Genomic DNA, 17,962 nt, shown 5'->3' with positions numbered 1-17,962 from the left:
AACTTATAAAAAGATAATAGTCATATTTAAGGGGTTACTTGTTTGAAATATGGCCGGGCTGGCAAATTTTGGAAAAAAACAAAATCAAGGTAAAAATTATTAGGTAATATTAGTAAGAAAATATTTTTTTTTTCTAAACAGAAATTCCAAAAAACACACACCTATAGGGGGAGGGGTATAACATTCATACATGCTCTCAGGTACAGCTCACTTCCAGATTTCAAATGGGTCACCCCAAATTAATAAAGTATTATATTTACAAGTTGAGCAAAACTTCAAAGCAATTGGGTCATCACCTGCCGCTTGTTTGTAAACAATGACACGCTATGGCCATCTGACGACTGCTTTAATTTGCTCAGTTATTGAAAATCAACGAGAGATAGACGCATTAACCAGTTCTTCCAACTCCAACCCAGTTCAGGTCCTTCCTCATTTACTATGAACAAGATACAAGATTGGGAAAGGTGAGGTGAGGTGGGGTGTGAGTATGCCACCCTGTTATTAAGTATTCAAACTATTAGTTTTTACTTTTAAGTTTCATTAACTTTACTCAGAGGGTTGACGACTACCAAGTTGAACTGTTTTAAAGAATATAGTGAAATGTTGGACGGTTTCTGAGAAAGAAAACATGCAATCACATAATCAGAAAGGCCAAAATAAAAGTGATTAATTTTAAAAACTCCTCAGATAACAACTTTTCAGTACAATGCATATAGAGACTGCTGTAAATGTTTCATAATATCTGGGGTCTTTTTTTGAATGGGTAAAGAGTGTGACCTTTGCCCTATCCTGATAAAACAAGCCCAAAACAATATAATTAAATGTTGGTACCGGTACATCACCTGCCTGAAGCTTGGACTAGTAAAAATACTATCTTTAAATACCAAGCACAAAACTTTTGAGGTGCCATCTGGTAAGTAACTGGCTATAACACCTTTCTTTTGATCAGTAATTACAAAGAATTGATAGTCTAATCATTAATGAAACCCATACCCATAGAACTTTCCACTACAATAATATTACCAAGGCAAATTATGAAACTATTTTAACTTTATTCCACTTCATATTTTAAAAAAATTACATATACGCATAATGTGAATACAGAATCATGATCTTAAAAACATTACATATGTTTACTTTATAACTTAATATTTCAACCTCCATTGTACTATCAATTTAATGAAGACATGAACAGCTTTTACGAAAATTTATATCTACAAAAACATTTACCCTGGAAGATCCTCATACTCCATTCAGATCCCAAAATGATGCTTCCATTGGCTTTAGAACCCATTTGTTAATGCTCGTCACCCACAAGTCTTTGTGGGCTTCCTTTAGTCATTGGATGATTTACTGCTGCATGTCCCTAAATATGTAGTGATTGGTCAAGTTGTTTTCAATTGTCAATTGAAATTGATAAAACATTTCTAAATATTAAAATATTACAAAGACATGTCATCATAAAATTCACAGTACCATAACATCTACAACCTTGTTTCACTGACACTGCAAATACATTAGGTCACTCTCCAGTTATGCATTGTCTGCTTGCGCAGTTTCATATTCATTCATCCCTATCTCCATGAAGATGTAGAGGTACTTGGTGGGAACATTATTCCTTGAAAATTCAAGATTCAAGTTTATTTCACAAAAATAGGTGAATAGCTTCAATACCATTGCAACAAAATGGAAAAGATAACATAGAAATTTCCCTAGACTGGCAAAGTCGGGACTACTTTTTTGTTTTACAAAAAAAAAATATAATTAATTGTCAATTTATCCTTTTTAACCTGAACGCGAAAACTAGCGTGACTGCGAACTGGACGCATCTGCAGGCGACTCGATCCCTGCGTTGGAGTGAAAACCAGAGCCGAATTACTTCGGTAATTAAGCTAATCAAAAGATGTTAACTGGCATTGACAACGAATCAAAGTGCAGCTGTATACGTTATATCTTATCTATGTTAATGTACGTGACCTTTCACTTTTGAGGTCCCGGCGATTTTGAAAGACTACTTATATACATTGGACATTTAAATCAACATGTTTTCAGTAAACATGAATGAAAGTATCCATCTCTGCATCGAATCGAATCAACCTTTAAAAGATCACGTTTAGTTTCAGACACCCACTCATAAATAATCAATGACATCATGAATAATTAATATCAGTCAAGTACTCGCAGACGCGTACAGTCAGGATTTCTTCAGCGGTCAGGTTAGTTTTCGCGATCACGCTAAAAGAACTAAAACAACAATTAATTATTTCTTTTTGTAAAACAAAAAAGAAGTCCCAACTTTGCCAGTCTAAAATTTCCCTTACAAGAACAATAAAGTACTACAGTATTTGCTTTATTAATAGCATATGCAAAAATGACAGAAATGTGTCCACAGTCAAAATAAGTTATATATTAATATCATACAATAAGGTTTTTTTTCATTTATGTGCACTAAATCTATTAAAGATGTGTTTATAATACCGGTAGAGAAATATGGTACATGTATATTCTATATTATTAACCCCCCCCCCCCCACACACACACACACACACACATACACACTGCAAACACTTGTACTAATTTTGTGTCTGTTCTTATACAAATTCTATTTTAAAGCCCCAAAAGCTGCAGATTTACATATTACATCTTTTATCAATTATAGTAATGCTACATAGCACTGCATTGTAATAATAAAATCAGATGCCCTTGTACTAGAGAAATTGTACTGACAGATAGAACAATAGAAAGTGAGGTGTGTCAAGACCGGGGATAGAGGGACTGTGGTAGGAGCCATCCTAAATTAAAACAGACATATTGTTTCATTTCTCTTTTTGGATATAGGCAATACGCCCACTGGAAGAAAATTGGGGGGAGGGCCCTCCAAAGTCAAACTGAAACCCTTTGTGCCCTTCAAAATGCAAAAAATGGTGTTTCAGAGAGTCTAGATTCCAAATTTGTTAAGGGGGAGCATGCCCCCGGACCCCCTAGTAAGGTCGACACGAGGTGGTGAGCAGACCCCCCCCCCCCCCCAATGCAAAATATTGGGTCACCGCCTCTGCATTGATGTGTGATAGCTTCACGATATACCTAGCCAATTGTTTTATTTGAATTTGAATAAGGCTGATTTCAAATGAAAACAATTGAGTTTATAAACTTGTATAAATATATTTATAGTGATAAACGTGTCTTCGCCGACTCTAGTGTAGATTTCTGCAAGTTTAAACTACTACAACATAGATTAATCGGTGCAATAAACCTCAGCACATATTTCGTAAAAGATCCCTCCCAAAAAACATTTGTACACAAAGAATGTATTTAGCTCACAGAAATGAAAGAAAGAAAAGAAAAATAATTGAAAGGTAACAACAGACATATTGCATGGAAATTGTCATACATGTGACATCAAAACTAAGACTAACACTTTTAAAGGGCAGTCATGAGCATGTGTGTTCAAAACACATTTCATCCATATACTTATACTGATTGAACATGTGAACATTGATATAAGATGTTCAGATTCATAAAGTATGATTCACTGTAAGAGTTGAGCAATTTTTGAAAGGCGTTGTGAAACCAGCATTATTGACAGGCTGTACAATCACTTTGAAACTATATGGTGTATCTGCCTTTCCACTTGACACGCATAGATCACAAATTCTGTACATGTTAACAAATGCTTGACCAATAAAAACTCTGGATGACGTGTCAATTTCAGTGTTGTCATGGGGATCTGTTTTGAGTCCAACACAGAATATATTAAAATGGACACCAGAGGTTGATGGGTAATTCCATTTCAATGTTCCACTAACAAGGGCATTCCTGTCAGCATCAGTTGATTCAGTCCACTGGTCATCACTCAACTGAAGGTCACTGACCTCTTTAGAGTTATTAATCAAAGATATAGGATTGACAATCTGTAAGAAATTAAAAAAAAAAAAAATGCTACTGTTAACTATAAACAAGTTTTTCAGCATGATGCAATAACAATGTAAAACTGAGTAATGGTGTCACTAATGGTTTCACACCACAATTGGAATTTCTCTCTATTTTGTAAACAACTCTTTGCAAGGAATGGCATGTCTGTATTTCAAACTGTTTAACTTATTATGATACAAGAATAAGCAAGTCTTAGGTTTGCGCAGACTGATACATTTAGAGTAATGCATTATGGGCAATCAATAAGGATTTGGGAAATAATAAATAAAAAGAAGTCCAGAACTTTCTCATCCATGATTTCTTTTTCTTTTATTTGCATGTTGTTTTTGACATGTATTTTGCTTTTTACATTGTTTATTATTATTATTATTATTAGAAATGAAAGAAAGAAAAGAAAAATAATTGAAAGGTAACAACAGACATATTGCATGAAAATTGTCATACATGTGACATCAAAACTAAGACTAACACTTTTAAAGGGCAGTCATGAGCATGTGTGTTCAAAACACATTTCATCCATATACTTATACTGATTGAACATGTGAACATTGATATAAGATGTTCAGATTCATAAAGTATTATTATTATTATTATTATTATTATTATTATTATTATTATTATTATTATTATTATTATTATTATTATTATTATTATTAGTCAACTGGATCAACTTTTCTAATATTGCCAATACCAGTGTAGTTGAATTATTTTTTGAAATTTCAACATATGTGATGATGCTGTTAACCATTAGACCTTAAAAACCAAAACAAATTTTATAAACTTGTTGGTTACTTGACTCATTGGTTCTATGTCTTCAAGTGTTTACATTGTTGTCTATGGGGAGACCTAAATTAAACAAAATCTATGGGGAGACCTATAGTAAACATCATCTATGGGGAGACCTGTAGCAAACATCATCTATGGGGAGACCTATAGTAAACATCATCTATGGGGAGACCTATAGTAAACATCATCTATGGGGAGACCTATAGTAAACATCTATGGGGAGACCTGTAGCAAACATCATCTATGGGGAGACCTAAATTAAACAAAATCTATGGGGAGACCTATAGTAAACATCATCTATGGGGAGACCTATAGTAAACATCATCTATGGGGAGACCTATAGTAAACATCATCTATGGGGAGACCTGTAGCAAACATCATCTATGGGGAGACCTATAGTAAACATCATCTATGGGGAGACCTATAGTAAACATCATCTATGGGGAGACCTGTAGCAAACATCATCTATGGGGAGACCTAAATTAAACAAAATCTATGGGGAGACCTATAGTAAACATCATCTATGGGGAGACCTATAGTAAACATCATCTATGGGGAGACCTATAGTAAACATCATCTATGGGGAGACCTATAGTAAACATCATCTATGGGGACACCTATAGTAAACATCATCTATGGGGACACCTATAGTAAACATCTATGGGGACATCTATAGTAAACATCATCTATGGGGACACCTATATTAAACAAAATGTATGGGCAGACCTATAGTAAACATCATCTATGGGGAGACCTATAGTAAACATCATCTATTACACCTATAGTAAACATCATCTATTACACCTATAGTAAACATCATCTATGGGGACACCTATAGTAAACATCTATGGGGACACCTATATTAAACAAAATGTATGGGGAGACCTATAGTAAACATCATCTATGGAGAGACCTATAGTAAACATCATCTATGGGGAGACCTAAATTAAACAAAATCTATGGGGAGACCTATAGTAAACATCATCTATGGGGAGACCTATAGTAAACATCATCTATGGGGAGACCTATATTAAACAGAATCTATGGGGAGACCTATAGTAAACATCATCTATGGGGACACCTATATTAAACAAAATCTATGGGGAGACCTATAGCAAACATCATCTACGGGGACACCTAAATTAAACAAAATCTATGGGGAGACCTATAGTAAACATCATCTATGGGGAGACCTATAGTAAACATCATCTATGGGGAGACCTATAGTAAACATCATCTATGGGGACACCTATAATAAACAAAATCTATGGGGAGACCTATAGCAAACATCATTTATGGGGACACCTAAATTAAACAAAATCTATGGGGAAGACCTATAGTAAACAACATCTATGGGGACACCTATAGTAAACATCATCTATGGGGACACCTAAATTAAACAAAATCTATGGGGAAGACCTATAGTAAACAACATCTATGGGGACACCTATAGTAAACATCATCTATGGGGAGACCTATAGTAAACATCATCAATGGGGAGACCTATAGTAAACATCATCTATGGGGAGACCTATAGTAAACATCATCAATGGGGAGACCTATAGTAAACATCATCTATGGGGAGACCTAAATTAAACAAAATCTATGGGGAGACCTATAGTAAACATCATCTATGGGGAGACCTATAGTAAACATCATCTATGGGGAGACCTATAGTAAACATCATCTATGGGGAGATCTATAGTAAACAAAATCTATGGGGGAACCTATAGCAAACATTGTCTATGGGGAGACCTATAGCAAACATTGACTATGGGGAAACCTATAGTAAACATCGTCTACAGGGAGACACCTATAGTAAATATGTGAAACATTGCTTATGTAAAAGACCTGTTAGGATAAATGAATTTTGATAAAAGCAATCCCATAAAAGCAAACATTTTGGGCTCACATGTGCCTCTATTGGATATGCTGAAAAATATTTATGCAATTGTTAACATTTATTAAGCTGTAAAAGCTGAATTGTTGAAACTGGCACCAAATTTGAATCAACCCTAACATTTAACAATCAGACCAATCAGAGAGCAGCAAATTTGAATCAACCCTAACATTTAACAATCAGACCAATCAGAGAGCAGCAAATTTGAATCAACCCTGACATTTAACAATCAGACCAATCAGAGAGCAGCTTGTTTGTTGACAGGTCAAATTCTGCCTTGGATATGTGCTTTGATTCAACTGTGAAATCACAATCCAATAAAACGTTGAACTATTGAAATTAAAAATTAGTTATAACTTTACCTGAAGGTAGCCTAGTTTAAAAGTAAAGTCAACAGAGCTCACATCTTCTTTTTTTCTGGCATAACAGCAGAGAGCAATCTCTTGAATGTCATTGTTGAACTCTTCTGATGGAACCAAGTAATATCTGTGAAATAAAGATCAAATCTCTCAAATAATATAATTGTTGTTGATAATTGCAAAGGTTTCTGCAACAGTTGACAACTGCAGCAGTTGTGGCTGAAGTTGATAATTGCAGTGGTTTCTGCAACAGCTGACAACTGCAGCAGTTGTGACTGAAGTTGACAATTGCAGTGGTTTCTGAAACAGTTGACAACTGCAGCAGTTGTGGCTGAAGTTGATAATTGCAGTGGTTTCTGCAACAGTTTACAACTGCAGCGGTTGGGGCTGAAATTCATAATTGCAGTGGTTTCTGAAACAGTTTACAACTGCAGCAGTTGTGGCTGAAGTTGATAATTGCAGTGGTTTCGGCAACAGCTGACAACTGCAGAGTTGTGGCTGAAGTTGTGGCTGAAGTTGATAATTGCAGTGGTTTCTGCCACAGTTGACAACTGCAGCAGTTGTGGCTGAAGTTGATAATTGCAGTGGTTTCTGCAACAGTTGACAACTGCATCGGTTGTGGCTGAAATTCATAATTGCAGTGGTTTCTGCAACAGTTTACAACTGCAGCAGTTGTGGCTGAAGTTGATAATTGCAGTGGTTTCTGCAACAGCTGACAACTGCAGCAGTTGTGGCTGAAGTTGTGGCTGAAGTTGATAATTGCAGTGGTTTCTGCAACAGCTGACAACTGCAGCAGTTGTGGCTGAAGTTGATAATTGCAGTGGTTTCTGCAACAGTTGACAACTGCAGCAGTTGTGGCTGAAGTTGATAATTGCAGTGGTTTCTGCAACAGTTGACAACTGCAGCGGTTGTGGCTGAAATTCATAATTGCAGTGGTTTCTGCAACAGTTGTCAACAGCAGCAGTTGTGGCTGAAGTTGATAATTGCAGTGGTTTCTGCAACAGCTGACAACTGCAGCAGCTGTGGCTGAAATTCATAATTGCAGTGGTTTCTGCAACAGTTGACAACTGCAGCAGTTGTGGCTGAAGTTGATAATTGCAGTGGTTTCTGGAACAGCTGACAACTGCAGCAGTTGTGGCTGAAGTTGTGGCTGAAGTTGATAATTGCAGTGGTTTCTGCAACAGCTGACAACTGCAGCAGTTGTGGCTGAAGTTGATAATTGCAGTGGTTTCTGCAACAGTTGACAACTGCAGCAGTTGTGGCTGAAGTTGATAATTGCAGTGGTTTCTGCAACAGTTGACAACTGCAGCGGTTGTGGCTGAAATTCATAATTGCATTGGTTTCTGCAACAGTTGTCAACAGCAGCAGTTGTGGCTGAAGTTGATAATTGCAGTGGTTTCTGCAACAGCTGACAACTGCAGCAGCTGTGGCTGAAATTCATAATTGCAGTGGTTTCTGCAACAGTTGACAACTGCAGCAGTTGTGGCTGAAGTTGATAATTGCAGTGGTTTCTGGAACAGCTGACAACTGCAGCAGCTGTGGCTGAAGTTGATAATTGCAGTGACTATGACAAAAATAATGATATATGATGGTACCAAAATAAATTGTTATTTAAAAGTTCATGTCAGATGTGTATATGAACCCTTTTAAATCAATTCACTCAGTTCAAATGGTGGAATCAGTCCATATATACTCACAATCAAATAAGACCCTTACCTTGTTTTCCATTTTGAACTAGTGGAAATGTCTTCACCATGGAATGTAGCTTGTAAACTGATTTGGCTGTCACCGGATAATGTTGCGTAAACTGAGGAATGCTGGGATATATCAGTCATGCAAGGCAGCGATGAATTGAAGAGTTTATCAGAGAAATCTATGCCGTAATCTGATACAGTTGATTGTGACTGCCTCTCACCCACTGAATTAATATGAACACAAAAATAAATGCAAAAAATTGTTTTCAAATGTGAAGACAATTTGTACAGGTTGCAATGAACCACCAATATGAAAAAATATTAATTTTTCTTCCAAATTTGTATGGTTACTCTTTAAACCACAAACCCATCCATCTTTTACAATGTATTATAACAAGCTAATACATTCTGCATTTTTAATTAAGAAGTCATCGTTTTTTAATAGTTTCTCATTATGTTTTTTTTTTTTCTGTGAAATGTATTTTATCATTTGTCTTTACCATACAGTACCCTCTGATGGTACTTATTGGATTATTATTATTTACTGGTACATTAGCACTAATAAAAAAACTATTTCTAAACACAACTCAGACCACAGGGCGGTGGTTTTCCTGTTCGATATGGGACTCATAGTGTACATGTAAACAATGTATGAAAAATACATTGTTTGTTTATATAAAATTTGAACACAAACTGCAAAATGACCATTGCTCTTTAAATACCCATGTGTAGCTTAATTTAGATTTTAAAGGGGGAGTGTAGTCACCTGTGCACACACAGGAATTGAGTCCCAAGCGATGATAACAACACATGCTAAGAAAACAAAGGCTCATTGGTAGATGCTTGTTTGTAAACAATGACACGCTATGGCCACCTGACGCATGCATAGGTGACGACTCCCTCGGTTTAAATGTTGTGAATCATATTATAATTTTGTTCTGTTGTATTGCTATACCCACCTTCCTGATCACTGACCAAAGATATAATCTTCTGACCACCATCACATCGTAGATAAAGACAGAAACCAACATCCTTCTCATCTGCAATCATTTGATACGTATAAGACACCAGTAGAGGATGGTCGACTTTTATAGAACTTGAAAATATCCTATAGTAAAATATTATGTTTTAATCACCTTCTGTAGAACACTGTATGAATACATCACAGATAACTGACAAACATATTCACAATATGTGACCATTCTCAAAGGTTTGTGTCGCATACGACTTGTTTACCACTTCCGTGTGACTGAGAATGTTCTAGAACCGTACTGTGTCTGGGTGAAATTTTTAGAAACTGGTTGAATAGGTAATAGGACACTGTAGAAGGCAACAGAAGGTAATGGAACATTCTAGAAATTTGTAGTAAATTCCAGACTCATTATGTATGCTGATGTAATGGTCTATTTATAGACAGTATGGGTATATATAGGGGAGTTGTTCAGCACTGAGATCAGATCAGAGATCTCGTTGAATTGTATTGGAGTTTAAGTATCTAGTTATTGGAGTAATGGAGTTTTACCGCGTTATTGTACATGTACTTGATGTTTGCAGAGTATAATAATACCAGTACCAGTTGAAACCTCATCTGTTGGCTCCGTGTTCGTATTTTATCATCGCCGTCAGCGAAGTCTTTTTGTTACTGTTGCCATTTTGGTATTTGAACCATCACACCTGTACTATACCAATTACGGTAATATTACGTTGCGTGTGACAGTTTGAAAATGGTCAATACAATACAGTATATGGTTCACTCTGTTAAGAGTCTTAGGTATAACCAACTCTTAATTGTAATGACATTCCCATGCATTAGTTTTCAGGAAAACTGATTTTTTTCCAGTTATCTAAAGTTCTAAAAAAAAAACCTGAAAAAAAAATTAGCTATGCATGTTGAATCGTGTTGCATATGTATGTATGGCAAATTCTATGAAGACCGTTTATCATGGCATTTATAAATCGTTATCAGGATCCAGTGCTGTGCAATTGTGATATTTATTCAGTAGTTAGATATCCATGCAGTGATTTCTCACTTACAGTATAATGAGCAAAGACACTTCTACATTATGCTTTACTGATAATATTTGCAGCAGAATCTATATTGTTGTTGAGTGAGAAGGAGGAGCTGTTACTGTAATAACATGTAAATGAACTGTTTTCTACTACATGTTTAAACATGGGTCTATTGAGCAAGGATTTGTTTGTGAGACCAACTCACCCAAGTGTTGTATATTTGTCTGATTTAAGTTTGCCAGTAACCTCTAAGCATCCACCACCATGGTAGGCATCCATAGTACAATAGTCTACAGTTATGTCTTCCGCTGAATTCACTATATTTGGTTGTAATTGCTGACAACTTAAGTTACCCCATGGTTTGTTCTTTATAACCTAGAACATGAAAATCCAACATCATCCATTTCATTACACATTTCATTCATTTTAATCAGCATCAATCCATTCCTTTGATCCATCAGACCTACCTTCATAGTTAACATTGGTGACATAATCAACCTATTTAACATGTATTAAATTAACAATAGTGTGATATAGTTAATTTTAAATGTAGTTTAAGTTATTAGAACCACAGGACTTGACACAGCATTATCATATTTATGAAATATCAATCTATTTAATAAATGGCGGGCGTTGTGCCAAGAAAATGCAAAATTTGTGTGATTTTTACACAGTTTGATGCATTCTCCAAGTGGCAACATGAATGCGAGTTTTGATCTGGTCAAAGTGTGCACTAAATAATGACCCATATCTTGAACATCCAATGACTTTCACTATTATTAAAAAAGTCAAGAATCAATTTTTACAACTGTAGACAAATACTTATGTGACATTTCTAACCTGTAAGGAACAAAGCATTATTATGCCCACATTTCCTATATTAAAAGTGGTTCTAATTGAACTACAGTACACAAAACATAACTGATGATTCATACCTGTCCATGTCGATAGTATTTTGTTCCACACCCATGACAGAATGACGTGACTATGGGTAGACAGCTGATAACATTGGGTGTGCAAAACTCTGACAGCAAATTCCAAAATCTGCAGTGAACACAAAGATGTAACAAAATACTCATTATTGCACTTTGCCTTTTTGTGAATCTTGTGAATGAATTTTGGTCAGTAGAATTGACCTTTCCATTGAGTCTGTAGCACACTCACCAAAGGTAGGTGGTGTTTAGCCAAGTTCAGTAGGAGTTGAACTTGGGTCTACAAATCATGGGTCTGATGCGTCAACCACAAAGCTACCAGTGACCTGTCTGTATTGGACTTTGCTATTGCTCCATGAAATTGCAGGGAGATTTTTAAAGTTTGAAGATTTACATGTTAAAGAAAAAATATAATATTCATATAAACAATATATATATATACCAGATTCAGATAACAGTAATACAGAGAAAATGTCAATGCATAGACCATATAGAAGTGTATGAATAATGTGAGAAATGTATTTTTTTTAAACAAAGATTATTATAAAAACATGATACAAAACAAAACATTCTACACAAGTATGAAGACATTTCTGAACAGCATTTGTTTCAAATAATGTTACTGAGCAATGTGATTAATTATTCATGAAGAAGTTTGTTTCAGACAAACAAATTGGTAAACAAAAATTGAAATTTCAACAGATGTATTTATAACTATTGTGTTGAAATAATATCTCAGCAGGTTCATTCAGGCAATCAATTTTCTTAAGATTCACTGAAAAATCACTGAAAAATCACAGCCAAGTAGCAGATGGGGTTAAAAATGTCTTTATAATCTGCTCATGTAACATTAGTTATATTTTTTTGTAAGATCTTGAAATGATGACAAACATTATTTCTGTGGAAGGCATAGTTACCTATTTTGGTTTTCAACAAAATGTTCATGTCCATGTTTCTCACACACCCATCCGGGAGCAAAGATGGCAGCCGATAGCTTATGATTACTGATAACAGACATTGCCTGAAACAGATTTAAATCATAAACAATGTTAAAATATTATCTATAACAGTCCTAGGCTGTCAAAATTTTTATTTAAAACAAACCAAAATAGTTTTAAAATATTATTTAAATAGTATCAAAAGTAGCACAAATTTTAAACAAAATCTATTAGTGATTGACTTTCATATTATATTATTGTTAAGGCAGCAATAGCTGTAATTTTGAACATTTTTTTGTTTAAATATAACCACATAAAATCAAACAATTCTTACCAAAATATTGTTTGTGACAATATGTATTATGTAAAATGCAATGTGAAAAATTTTGTTGAAATTGTTCTCATGATGATTTGTGACGCATGATGCATACTATTATGAGAAAATGACACATCTAATTATTAATGAGAAGCTATCAGAGAGAGACGCTTAGCCTCTCAAGATGGCAACATAATTTCTATTTCTACAAGATTCGCTTGACAAAATTGGATTTCAATAGATGATGCCCACTGGGACGTAACTCAGGGGCTATATTTTTCAACTTGCAAGTGATTTAATAAATAGGAAACGTCAGAATGTAGCGTTTATGTTATGCTTTCACATTATGGCAATAGCTGTTACAAATTGGACAGAGGAAATGTTTTATTAAAAAATAAATATTGTAGGGAAAAAAGATGACCACCAGAGGGCGCTATGCAAACTGACCTTATTCGTGTTCCAGCCTCCACCCCCAAAACAATTCCTTCCAAACACATCCACACCTACATACACATCACATCGCCTGTCACCAGCCAAGAGTACAGAATTCTTTAACTTCTCTTCATTCCATGTGTAATTCAGAAAGATGGCATCACATACATCAAAAAACATTCTGTTGAGACATATTGGCTGGTGTTATAAATGACAAAATATTACCACATTAGGTGTCTGTCAAAAATGTGGTAATATCTTTAAATATTTATATATACAAAACATGCCGAAAATCAAGATCCTAAACTGGTTAATAAAATATCCAAGTTTGAAAAAGATGATAAATTTGTTTTGAGTTATTGTAACCAGAAAATAAAGTTTATGCTGAAGCGACAACGAGGAGGACACAGGCATTTTCACCTTACCCTATATACATTTTCCTTAATCTATTATTTGGGCAAGACGAAAATGATAAAGTAAGAAGAGGAGAATGATTTGCTATATTCTGAGTAACAAATATAGTCATATTCAGCTTGCCTTGCACATCTGGATTTCAATATATAGTGCCCTCTGGAAAACAAGACAAAACCTGGAGACCATTTTTTTCACTTGCAAGTGAAGTTTTAAGAATACTGTATACAACATTGGTATAGAGCATATATGCTGTGCCTTCAGTATCCACATTTTGGCAATGGCCTGTACAAATTGCAATACCGGTAGTTTTATATACAATGTGGTCACAATAAATTTGGATATACCCAGGTACCTGTTTTTATCATTCAATTGATCTTGCCATTTCAAGCTGCCATCTTCAATAACGCTGTCATACCATATGACCTTGGAATTCGGGATCTCTCTGTGTAATTCAACTGTTAAATACTCAACAAAACCGAGTAAGTTTTTCACTTTTTCTGGCTTTAAAAAAAATAAATAAATAAAAAACAGTGATCATCTGGCAGATTCTATGCATACGTATAATAAATATGAAGTGAAGAAGATAGCTTTCTTACGTTTTGCAAGGTTAATCAGATTTCATAACTGACTGTTTTAAGGATATGTTTTAAATTAAAATAATTCACATGTGATAGTGTGATTGTGTTTCTTATGGCAACTACTAACAATTAAAATTTGATTAACAGTAACATATGGTTATTATTATATATTTCTATATTACTTTTATTATTTCAGTATTAGTTTAATTAACCAGTTAAGGCAACATTGATGTTATATAACATACACATAGCCGAAAAGTTTGTCTTCTGAAATGGTTGCCAAAACTGCTGTATGATACCTCGCATAAATTGTTGTGAGTTTTTATAAGACAGCATACCTCAATTTTGTTTTCAATGTTGACAAGCCAACCATCAAAGTTATAAAACTTAGTAATTGCAACCATTTTATCAGCCAAAGATTTATACGTGTCTTCATCTTTGAGGAATGCCTTACATCTTTCAAGACCGTCATCCCATTCTGTGATGAACGTCCCTGTAAATGAAAATATAACTACTCGCACACCTTACATACAGTAGATATCAAATGAGTGACTAATGATATCAGATTTATCAAAAGGTGTGGTAATTTTCATATTAATTATTAACTACCAATGCATTTACAGTTATATAGACTCTTTGGCAACATTTTTACTAGATGTTGTTGTGCACACGAAACTTTTGTAAATTTCTGTATGCCCAGATGTTGCAGAATGTATCAGCACTTGTTTGAATGTTTCATATGGGGGTGAACCACCTCACCAACATTGGTGCGTTCAGGGCTATTGACATCACATTTGAACATTTTCCTTTGTTTACATTGCAGTCAGTAGCACTATAGTGTATGACGGAAATAGAATCCCATCACCGTGACTATTTGCACAGTGTAAAAAACATGTGTTGTTGCTATTTGGACAATATTCTCTCATTAAATTCTCACTACAAACAGGAAAATAATGTATAATAATCTTATCACAAGAGTAATGCAAAGTATGCACTCAGGCAGTATGTGGCTGCATCATCTGTTATACGGCAGCTGATTTGTTCATTATATTTATGTGATATTCATGTGATAACCTCATAATATTGATGTACAATTAAAACAATCAAAATGAAAATGATATCACGATAAACAGTGTCAATCATCTTAAATCTCATGATTTAGGGAATTCCTATGTGCTGAACTGAATTGAATTGAAAACATTTTATTACTACCACAATTAAGTGATGTTTGAATATATTAGGATGACTAATAACACTATATTTATTGTTGAATGTCTCGGAGTCCACAAAAAGTGCATAGATTCTAGGCTACTATGTGACATGGTATGGTGGCGTTAAAATCCAGCATTTATAGCAATCACCTACCTAACATAAGAACACCATGTTTATGTGCAGCATTTGTCCAACCAGGTGGTGGTATTGTTACAAAATAATGACTAAAATAGATGAAACTGTCCAAATATTGCCAATGATAGTGACGGTAGTATTCACTGCTGTCAGCTCCTTGAACAAACCTTTGAAGAATCATCAATATATATACATCAAAAACAATAATAATAAACTGTCTTCAATTTCTGCATTCAACAATGAGGCTTTTATATGAATAGTTCGAGTATTTTTTAAAGTGTTTATGTTTGACTGATGAGTTATGATTTAACTAATTCTTCTTAGCCAATACAAGTTGGATGGATCATTCAGTACTCTACCTGTCTAACAAATAGCCTCCAGCCATATCATGACACACCAAAGTATGTGGTCTGACTTTCTTTTCAACATTATTCTTCACAAGTGCCTGCGTAGCAATGTTGAAACAATCATCACCTGGTTGCCATGACAAAACAGACTCCAAAGTTTTCAAAGGTTGACATATTGGTTCTGTTGTTCCGGGTTCAAAATTAGCCAATGTTTCTGGAATATAATGTTTTTTAACAACTTTTTTTAACTACAAAATTATGAAAGTTGGTGAAGAGTCTGTTTGAAGACTCTGTTTGAACTGATTGTATTGCTATCATAAGAATTAACTAACATATTGCAGTGTTCCCCTCATGCAAATAGCAAAATGGGTGATTTTTTATGTGAATGACAGAAGCTGTACTCATAAATCAACCATCCAGCTAAGAAACCACATCACAAGTGTTTGCACTGTTAGCATTAACAACAAAAATATTGACCCGGAAATGTAGAAGACAGAACAAATTTAAGACTTTTTCCAAATAGAAACAATATTTCAAAATGTATGGTCACTTTTTGTGTAAATCTGCAAGACAATGACAATGGGACATTCACTAAGCATTTTACAGGAAATATTTGCAAACATTCCATACATTTTACTGCAACAACAATTTTGTTTTTCAATTGTTTTTTTTTACAGAAATGACATATTGATTTGTTGCTCAATTTCAGAAGAAAAAAATTAGATTAAGTTGAGAGACTAACACCCTGAGTTTGATAAAGCATCAGCTGAACGACTAAATATGAATTACTGTGGCTCATCTGCTTAATGTGCCAGAAAAACACCTACATGTATTACATGGATGTGTGACTATGATGCATTTCATTGTTCTTTTCGGGGAAACAAATGATTTTAATGTATCAATCATAAAATATACTTACCGCTTTTGCTCAATTAGTAACACATGTACTTATGTGATTGATCCAACAATAAAGATATGGAACTTCAAAATGCACTGTGGCAATTAAAGCTATGCAACAAACGCCACGTTTTGGAGAAAGGACTAACTACTTTACCAGTACAGAAGTGAAAAATACAAACAAATGATAATAAATAGTTTTTTAGTAAATTTAAATCAGATTGCATGTACATAGCCCTGAGTACAGTCCTGTAGGTTGGCCTCCTTCCGTTGATCATTCGGCCCCCACAGTCCTGAGAAGTCGCATAGACCGGGGATTCGACACCCGCCTACAAATTTATGGCGGAGAACCGTTCTGCAGTTTTCATGATTGTAACCAGCTAAAACATCTATCGACTAATCTAGCGATCACAAATACCTTTTTTGTGGCCGAAAAATGAACCTACAGCACTGGAACGTTGGCGAAAGCCAGTTTTACGCAACGAAACAACGTTTTGTTTATGAATGCGTCAAGAACAAGATGGCGGCGTATATTTTCGGTTGACGTTGGAAAATGTCGATTTGATCGACCCTAGTGGGAAATCTTATGTAATTTCGCTTCCAGTTAAGGTATTTAGAATAGTTAGACGTATCGACCTGCTTATTTTTTAACTGCAAAGCTGAATGCCTCTTAAATCGCCCGATACACTCTTTCACAATAGTGTCGAATCCCCGGTCTATGCGACTTCTCAGGACTGTGGGGGCCGAATGATCAACGGAAGGAGGCCAACCTACAGGACTGTACTCAGGGCTAGCATGTACAGTAAATGGTTGGCACGCTTCCATCATCCATGTTCATGATAATTCACGTGTTCGGAATGCGTTTTGGAACACGTAGATTTAGACAGCATATAATGAATTATATATATCTAGTTTTACCTGTCTTACATATCTCACCTCTATTAGGATCATCTACCATATCAACAGCAGGTTCACAGCAAGGCACGATGAGTATTCGGAGAACCAGGAAGTGGGAACAAAAACAAACTACCGCCGAATGATGTTTTCGGATTAGTATTCGGTTACAGTTGTTCGGATTC

General features: G+C 35.0%; 1 protein-coding gene across 2 annotated transcripts; it reads right to left on the bottom strand.

Annotated features, from left to right (window-relative positions):
- Nucleotides 1-1,032: 1,032 nt before the first annotated feature.
- On the bottom strand, nt 1,033-17,914 carry LOC100377893 (cytosolic endo-beta-N-acetylglucosaminidase-like). Of its 2 annotated transcripts, none has more exons than XM_085502221.1 (13): nt 17,820-17,914; nt 15,999-16,200; nt 15,658-15,806; nt 14,631-14,785; nt 14,067-14,215; nt 13,316-13,481; nt 12,532-12,635; nt 11,618-11,726; nt 10,888-11,057; nt 9,632-9,780; nt 8,695-8,896; nt 6,982-7,105; nt 1,033-3,911 (listed from the first exon to the last, which is right to left on the bottom strand). In XM_085502221.1, exons 1-13 carry the CDS (start codon nt 17,839-17,841, stop codon nt 3,516-3,518), a joined length of 2,097 nt encoding a protein of 698 aa, XP_085358347.1. In that variant the 5' UTR covers nt 17,842-17,914; the 3' UTR covers nt 1,033-3,515. The 2 variants fall into 2 exon arrangements, with proteins under 2 accessions (XP_085358347.1, XP_085358348.1); XM_085502222.1 differs by lacking the exon at nt 17,820-17,914 and adding an exon at nt 16,906-17,807.
- Between the last annotated feature and the right edge of the window lie 48 nt (nt 17,915-17,962).

The sequence above is a fragment of the Saccoglossus kowalevskii genome, chromosome 8 (assembly GCF_978046115.1).
Source record: "Saccoglossus kowalevskii chromosome 8, keSacKowa6.1, whole genome shotgun sequence".
Lineage (NCBI taxonomy): Eukaryota > Metazoa > Hemichordata > Enteropneusta > Harrimaniidae > Saccoglossus > Saccoglossus kowalevskii.
Note: the sequence above shows the minus strand (reverse complement) of the source record. Positions and strands in the feature narration are given on the sequence as shown.